At 49.1% G+C, this 8,004-nt stretch overlaps 1 protein-coding gene across 1 annotated transcript; it reads right to left on the reverse strand.

The window, feature by feature from the left end:
• Positions 1-818: 818 nt before the first annotated feature.
• LOC144140030 (cytoglobin-1-like) lies at positions 819-7,500 on the reverse strand. Its single transcript, XM_077672243.1, has 3 exons — positions 7,045-7,500; positions 5,934-6,145; positions 819-837 (listed from the first exon to the last, which is right to left on the reverse strand). Exons 1-3 carry the CDS (start codon positions 7,498-7,500, stop codon positions 819-821), a joined length of 687 nt encoding a protein of 228 aa, XP_077528369.1.
• Positions 7,501-8,004: the final 504 nt, after the last annotated feature.

Raw genomic sequence — 8,004 nt, forward strand, 5'->3', positions numbered from 1 at the left:
TGTGACGACATAATAAAGCACAGCTGAGGCTCAAGCATCGTTGTGGGTTATCAAAACAAATAAAAAGCTCATTGTTCCTACCTGCATGCTCTGCGAGCAGTGTTATACATGCTTTGTAGCCGTTTTAAGTTATGTTGTGCGTTTATGACCACGCGAATGTCAAAGAGATGTGAAAAGTGTACGATGTTGTGTGCGATGACGCTTGCAGTGTTGTCGATTCCATGTATTGTGCGTTGGCAATTCCTTCAATGTACTGTACGCTGCTGTGTTGTCCTACGATTCTTCCAAATCTCTACTCGCCAATGTGTGGCCTCTGTAATGTTGCTTACATTAGGCATTGAGGCAACGCCTTGACGTAAGGGCCCCTTCACAATGATGCTCTGTACCTGCCCCTCCTACCCCTTGTTAGCGTCACCTGTTATTCATTTTTAAAGGAGTAGTGACATGAAATTTCAAAGCTTACATAACCCTGTAAAATGCTTCCTTTTTATCACGAGATATCTCCCAGCACGTTTCGACATAAACCGTCCAGCACAACATATTTTAAATCCATTTTGATCTTTGCCCGCGCGAAAAATCCCAGAGCGGGCCAGCATGACACCATCTGCTTCTTTTCCCTAACCGCCGACGTCGGGGCCTCCGTGACGAAGCCGACTCGCTAGCTTCCTTTTCTCGGGCTTTGAATTACACTTCTGAATTACAATTCAGGACATTCCAAACTGATAAAGAATGAGATAGCCTTGTCCTGCTTGCGGGCTTCCTTGACACGTTGTGGTCCTGATTCAGTGTGTGAGGCTTTCCATGCTGAAGCCTCTAGGCTAAATGATGGCGCGTTTCCTGGTAGCACACGCAGGATGACGGCAAAAAAACTCGTCAGGATGCTAAAAAAAGCAGTGAGACGCCGGGGAAGTTGGATCCCCAAGGGAAAGGAGCAGGAAGCTTGCTGTTTGCCGTACGTACGCCTAGCGGGCCTAGGCTATAGGCTAGCCTAGCCTAGCGGGCCGCTCCCCACGGAGTTCGCTATTTGTGGCGGCCTTTCGGGTGGCTCCACGGCCTCAGAACGTGGTTCCGAGCACCGTGAGGGCTTATGGACCCTCCAGCAGGACAAGGCGAAGCGGCCGAAGGCCAAGAAACTGGCCGCGCGGCTCCCTGATCGCGCAGCCGGCCACCGGCCCCTGCCTGTTCCGTCCGGTGGACTGAGCTGCCTCCTAACTCGAAAAAATATCGCGCTAAAAGTACACAATGTGCGTGTAACCTATACACGCTTATATTCGCACACGCGCTTATATTCGCACACGCACTTATATTCGCACTCTTCGGCTTCCCTCATTTCATTTCATATCAAAACATTTGCGTAGCAAAACAGGACAGAACACAAACACTTCACCAACACAGGGCTAGAAATTTCGCGAGAATTGATTCTGTTTTCAAACGCAGCAGCTAGGTACAAAGGTCTACCGACAAATCTCCGCAACGCAAAAGCGAGTCCTTCAAATCGTTAGGGCTAACCGCTTACGCCTACCGAAACTCGAGAGCAACTTTGCGACGTTAAATACATAAGAAAACAAGGTTCACTAGTACTCACTTACCTCCACTACTTGGCAGTATTTCTTCGTCCGGTAGATAAATCCATGGTAGTCAAATCACCGAAATAACGAAAGTTGAGGGCGTGCACACCCGTGCCCCCACCGGACTGTAGCACGCGTATCGATACGGAGTGCAGTTAATACAACTGTCGGACGATCGGACCATAGAGTTAATACTACTGGATCGGACTCGCCGCGCAGCGACTTCCTATCTCGTGTTCGTCCGAGGGAAAAACTAGTTCCTGAAAGACACCCACCTTGATAAAAACGCGTTGCGAAATAGATGCCCAAGTTATTGGTAAATACAGATATTAGGGGCCAATTATATACAAGAAAAGCTTGAGCGTGGGTATTTTTAAAAGAAAACAGTAATTGTACCGACAATCTAGATTACAGCATTTAAGGCAATTTCAGGGTCTGCGGTGGAAATACAGCTGCCGTGGGGTTGTGGGTGCCGTAATTTTACGGTTTGTTCTGAGGCCGTAACCACTTGCATTTCCGCGCTTTTACGGCGTATTCCCCGCGTATTCCCCGCGTTAACGGCGTCGGCAAAATGCACGGCGACGTGAGCTGACGTGGAAGGAGGAGGAGGAGAAAACCTTATTGAACAGGTAGATAGAGCTTAGAAGTGGGCGGTGTCCTCGGGGTCCTCAGTTGGTGCAGCCTGCCGTCTTCGCCCTTTCAGCGAGCCAAAGATGCTTACTTATGTCCGAGCTGGCAAGTTCACTCTCCCACTGCCCCTGTGTAGCTACGCCGATGTCTATGCTGCTCGCCAGATATCAGCGTCGACGCAGCGCCAGAAAGCATCCGAAAACAGGCGACATCGTCCGGTTTCCATGTCCATTTCCTGGTTTGGGGTCATTACGTTCGCAGAAAACAATCATTTTAAATGCAGAGCATTTTTTAACTCATGATGTCACCCGGCGTTGGCGTGCCTCGGCGTCCGCAACAGCCGTTCCAGGTGCGCCCTCTCCCCCACTCCTCCTCTCCCGAATCACGCTACCCTCCTCGCTCTCAACAACAGATCCGCACCCCTCCCCCAACACTATATAAAAAAATAATACTTACCGGCGCCTGGTTTCGATCCCACGACCCTGCGGGCGTTCCGGAACGCAAGGTACATGGTGTTCTACCCACTGCGCCACAAAGCTGACGCAGAATGGAAGGCTCCGAACGCGCCTTATATCCTTGACTCTTCCAAACTACGTCAAGAAGCTGCTGATACAACGCATTCACTATCTGTGGGCGGAACGCGAGGTACATGGTGCTCTTCCCACTGCGCCCCAAAACCGACACAGAATGAAAGGCTACGAACGCGCCTTATATCCTTGACTCATTCAAACTACGTCAAGAAGCTGCTGATACGACACATTCACTACCACCAACTCCCCAAACACTAAACGTTAACGCAATACACCCACCCCCTATGCGACGCATTTACTCGAGTCCCCCTCGCGGGGAGATGGACCCTTTTTAGATGCGACCGCATCTCATTCACCCGCCTTGTCCCTGCATCCGGCGTCGTCGGCGTTGTCGTCGTCGGCGTCCGCCCCTCCCCCATTCTCCTCACCGCGCCAGCTGCGCTCTCCGCCGCTCACCCCCTCTCCTCTCCGATAGCGAACATGCACTCTCTCGCGAGGGGCACTGGATAGGATTCGATTGACTTGGCTTGGCTTGGCTTGACTTGAATCGGATTGGATTGAATTTCGATTGGATTGGATTAAAGTGGATTGTGTTGAATTGTGTTGCGTCATAGCCGCGGCAGACACACTGGCGCCGGCGCGTCCCCTCACCGTTATGCGCGCTATAAAACGCGGTGCCTGCGCCGCTCCGCTCCATCATTCCAGCACCGTTCCTCCGCTGTCCAACGCTGCAACTTGAACCCCCTATGCGTCGCATCTACACAGGGGTTCCCGCGAGGGGAGGTGGGAGTTTTTTTTAACGTGCAGTAATTTGGTGCCTTGAGACAAATTACAAGCTATTTTTGTTCGAAAGTGCGCATTCCTCCGTGGCTAGCTTGGCTTTCATCGGGGAGATCGCGGGGTTGGGAGAGTTTTTTGCGAGTTAAATACGGGAGCTCTGGCTACATCGCTTGTAGTGTTAGCATGATGGGCTTGTCTGCAATATCGGTGCGTAACGAACAAAGTTTGTCAACGCCAGAATCTAGCGGTGCATTCAATTTCATTCGCGGCTAGGGAACGATGAAGCGCGATAGCTTTTCTTGGCTTAAATAAGGAAGCTTTGGTTACATCACTTGCAGTATTAGCATAATTGACCTCGCCTCCAAGATCGGTGCGAAAGAAACAAGCTTTAGCACTGCCGAAATTTGTCACATACGACCAAAACGAATCACCCGACAATATTCGTTAGCAGCCTCTGTTAGGTTACCAAATTATTTGGTCCACGCATTGTTTTCCGGCTGGTCGAATGGATTGGAGCTTAGGTGCTGGTGTTGTGTTTTGAAAGTCTATGGTTCGAATCTTGGCAAAACCTCACGGATTTTTATAGTTTTTTTTTTTTTGCAATGAGGGTGTCATCTACTTTTTTTTCAAGGCAAAAAAAAAGGAAGAGTACCTTGCCGTTTAACCTACAAGTGACATTTGACGGTAACCTCAGTATCAAGGCAGCCCCGAAATTTGCTTTGCTCACACTTTGAATTCATGAAGCTGCAGTCGGTACGTAACATCAACGTTAAATCAAGTAGGAAGTAAAGTTGTGCTAATTGCGTCTTCGATCATTATCCTATCTTCTTTTGTTCAGATTTGACGGCAATGATCCCCGCCCCTCCCCCCCCCCCCCCCCACACCAAAAAAAAACCTTACAAGGCTCGTTTACAACGTCACTTGTAAATGAATTCTGCACTAAGTCCCTGCCTCTCTCCGTGAGGTTCGGTATTGGGCTACTGTTTTGAAGGTCTAAGGTTCAAAGCAATAGTGGTGGATTACAATACTTGAGCAAAACCTATCGGTACAAAACCCTTACAAAACACATACAAAACCCATCGGTAACTTCAGTACAGTACGCCTGCGGAGAGTTTAAAAATAAAGTATACCAGATATAGCTAAAATAAATGTAACTGCGATAGACATGTTCGAAGTAAAAAACGGACATACCAGCAACATCTGAACAATGTCAGCAAAATGTGTCTAAATGTCGTCCCCAAATGAAGCAGCAGCATCATCGAGAGTACGTCTTTAGCAAAGTTGAAAGAACGTCCGACATTAAGGTACCAGCAACGTTATCTCAACATCCGAACATTTTTATTAAAATATTGCACGTTGTACGGGTGTTTAATAGAGATACTGCTGGGACATAGACGTTCGGATCTTTTTGGGACGTCGCAGAGATGTTAGTGGTTTGCTGGGCACTCTAGAGCAATGGGAGGCTACACTGCTCAGCTCCGACCCAGAAGTGCAAGAGTGTGTAATCCAGCTGGCCAAACTCGCCGCTAGGGCCCACGGGTTCCTGGCCGTCGACTAGGGGACTGTAGAGTGCCGGTCCTCCCAGCCGGTGCCTCTTTCTTAACAGCTTTGGATGAATAAAGTTATTACCACCACCACCACCACAACTTCTTCTTCCTCTCCTCCTTGTTGGGTAGCAACAAACCCGTTGAGCGTTCTGACCTCTTCGGCCAATCTTTGGTTGGACAATCCCTAGGGGGATCCTGCCACAATCATCATTAATGTGCCAGATACAGCAGCAACGAGGGACGGGACAGGGCCCGAGCAAGAGGAGCTTCGCCCCTAAAAGGCGCTTGTAGTGGATGGAGGATTGCCAGCTGCAAGCTCATGCGAATTGCACAATACCATCACCCAAAAGTTATAGCGAGACGGGAGACTGCGAAATCGTGAGCAAAACCGAGCTTTGACAAAACCCCGTGCAAAGCCTTTCCTATCGCTCATGAAACTAGGTTCATTAAGTGTTAAACGCCTCCTCCTCGGTCGTTGTGTTCCTCCAGAGAAACCTTTTTTTGAGGCAGAGTGTTCACTGTCCCACCCTGGCAAGCCCTTCGTACCCAGCCAAAAGACCAATTATGTGTATGTAGGTGGGCGCCAAAAGCAACAATAGGTTAGAATACAGAAATTGTTTATTCATACTCCATGAAACTAACCACGTAAAGGTGACAAAACATCGCTCTAAATTTTTAATTTCAAGCACATAAACGATCAAAAAGGCCTTGCACGATTGCTGACAGTTCCAGGACATTCTTGCGCAACTCAAAGCTTTTTGTCACTTGGGGTCCAGGAACCCCGGAGCGGCGTTATTTTGGCTTTGCTTGGCACCGGAGTTGGTATACTGCTCCGTATCCCCAGCGGTGTCGCCAGACTGTGTGATTGGCCCCCTGACCTGGAAGCCGACTCAGATTTTGCGCTGCCTTGGCTCTTCCCATCGGCGGCTGGCTTGTCGCCTTTGAAGTCCTTGGAGTGAGCAGAAGACTTCGGGTGTCCCACGTCCTGGTACTGCTGGAGAAAAGGAGGCTTGTAGGCTGTTTTCGTCGTTGAACTCGAAGTCGTCGCATCCGCCTGGTCGTAAACTTTTCTTGTGATGGTGTTCATGAACTGCATGTGAATGTAAGGAATAAGTTCAATTCTAGCCTGAGAACATCTGCCATACGAAGCAGTTTGTTTGGCGTCACTCTGTGAAAACAAGTTTAAGCTCACAGAGATCAAAACTTCGCAAGAGCCACTTCCGCGATGACTTTGTCTGAACAAAACTTTTCTAACAGAGAATAGCTTCACAAATTACCAGGAATCGTGGCGCATTACAACACACGAAAACCTCACCCAAATTTCTGCTAAAGCACAGGCATATTAGCGAGCGTAACTGTGTTCTTTATAATAAAAAACAGTGATGTTTGCAACAACAGGTCAATATAAACCAACGCACCTTTGTGAAAGGAAGTGTCAATGGGAAGCGCAATAACTCGCATAAAACCGGACGCCTGGAACTCTCCCGCTTTCTATAGGGCTGCACTGGTTCCGTAATAGTTTCTTACCACGCCAAGGAACAGCTCTTCTGACATAAATTGGTATAAATGCAGTTCCTCATACCAACATTTTCTTAACACCTTTTCCTTCATTTAAAACACAGAGTTAACATCAGCTAAAGCCGGAAAAATTATGCCACTCTTGCTTACTCTTGTTAGCACATGCTGATTAAGAGTGCGTTTCTTTTTAAGCGAAAGTCCCCTAAATGCTCTATTCAAAATTTTCTACGTTTTCCTCAAACGCAGCTTGTGAAAATAAAATGACTGACTTTATACGCACGACGTCGTGAAGTCTCCCGGAAGCCACTATACGCACGACGCGAATGACGCAACTGCCGCATTGGCGCCTCAGTCACGTCGTGCGTATAATGGCTTCCGGCAGACCCCACGACGTCGTGCGTATAAAGTCAGTCAAATGAAATTGTCCCCAGAAATCTTTACTGGACATATTACAACAACGCCGTTCCTCACCTCGAAAAACTTCACCCAGGCCGCTACGACGGGTGGGGTCATGAAGCTCTTGTTCTTGGCCTCCATCTCTTCCAGGACTGCAGAGAAGAAACCCTCGAAGTTGGGGGGTCGGACTCCGGCGTGCTTCGTATGGTTGACGGCGTTCCTGTGGATTAGCTCAGCAACCGCATCGGGATCGTCCAGGCTCTCAACGATGGCCGACAGCTGGAAGCCCACCGAGCAGGCATGCGCCCTGAACTTGGGGTTGCTGGGAAGCGTCTGAACGTCCGCATTCTTAAAACGCTCAAAGAGCTTCTGGTACTCGGGGTACTTGCGAAACATCCGCTGGAAGACAATCACTCCGAAGTCCGGGTTCTTCCGGGTGAAGTTTCGCCAGCTGTCCCGGACAAGCCTCTCCTCTCGCGGGGTCATCCCTGTCCGTGGGTCGGCCACGTCCTTGTGCAAGACGTTCCCCATCGCGGATTCCTCGAGGTGGTGGTGGTGGTGGCCCGAAAAATGGCGCATACATTCCTCGAGGTGCGCTCGTGTTCTTCGTCGTCTTCTTCGTCTTGCTATCATGGTGCCACGAGGACAGACCCCCTATCTTCATTGGTGCCCTTCGCAGCAGTACCTGGTATTAAACCTGGTATTAAAAACGTATGTACATTCGTTATGATCATAATTAAACCGAGCGGCAATTATACATCAAATACTGCGGGGGGTGAAAATTGAACACTCGACCTAATACAGGGGGAGTGTTTTTACGGGTGCACCACCGTAGAATGCCCTTTTTAATGAAGGGATTTGACTGAAAACTCTGCGCTCGAGGAGAGCCGTTAGGGGGAAAGACACTCAAGGCTCCAGAGCAGAGCCACCCCTTTTCGCTGCGCACCTGGAAGTAGTTCAACAAACACATTTGTTGGCTGTAACCTAAGAAATTCAAAAATATATGGTCCGTATAGTTAAGCCTTGGGTTGGTAA

Source organism: Haemaphysalis longicornis, unplaced genomic scaffold (assembly GCF_048455015.1).
Source record: "Haemaphysalis longicornis isolate Haplotype H1 unplaced genomic scaffold, Haemaphysalis longicornis Haplotype H1 scaffold_5, whole genome shotgun sequence".
Taxonomy (NCBI): Eukaryota; Metazoa; Arthropoda; class Arachnida; order Ixodida; family Ixodidae; genus Haemaphysalis; species Haemaphysalis longicornis.

Excerpts from the sequence above, each read along its gene's own strand:
- LOC144140030 (XM_077672243.1), bottom strand. The coding sequence starts at position 7,500 with ATGGGGAACGTCTTGCACAAGGACGTGGCCGACCCACGGACAGGGATG. Across the intron at positions 6,146-7,044 it reads CCTGGGTGAAGTTTTTCGAG|TTCATGAACACCATCACAAG; the intron begins GTGAGGAACGGC and ends ATTCACATGCAG.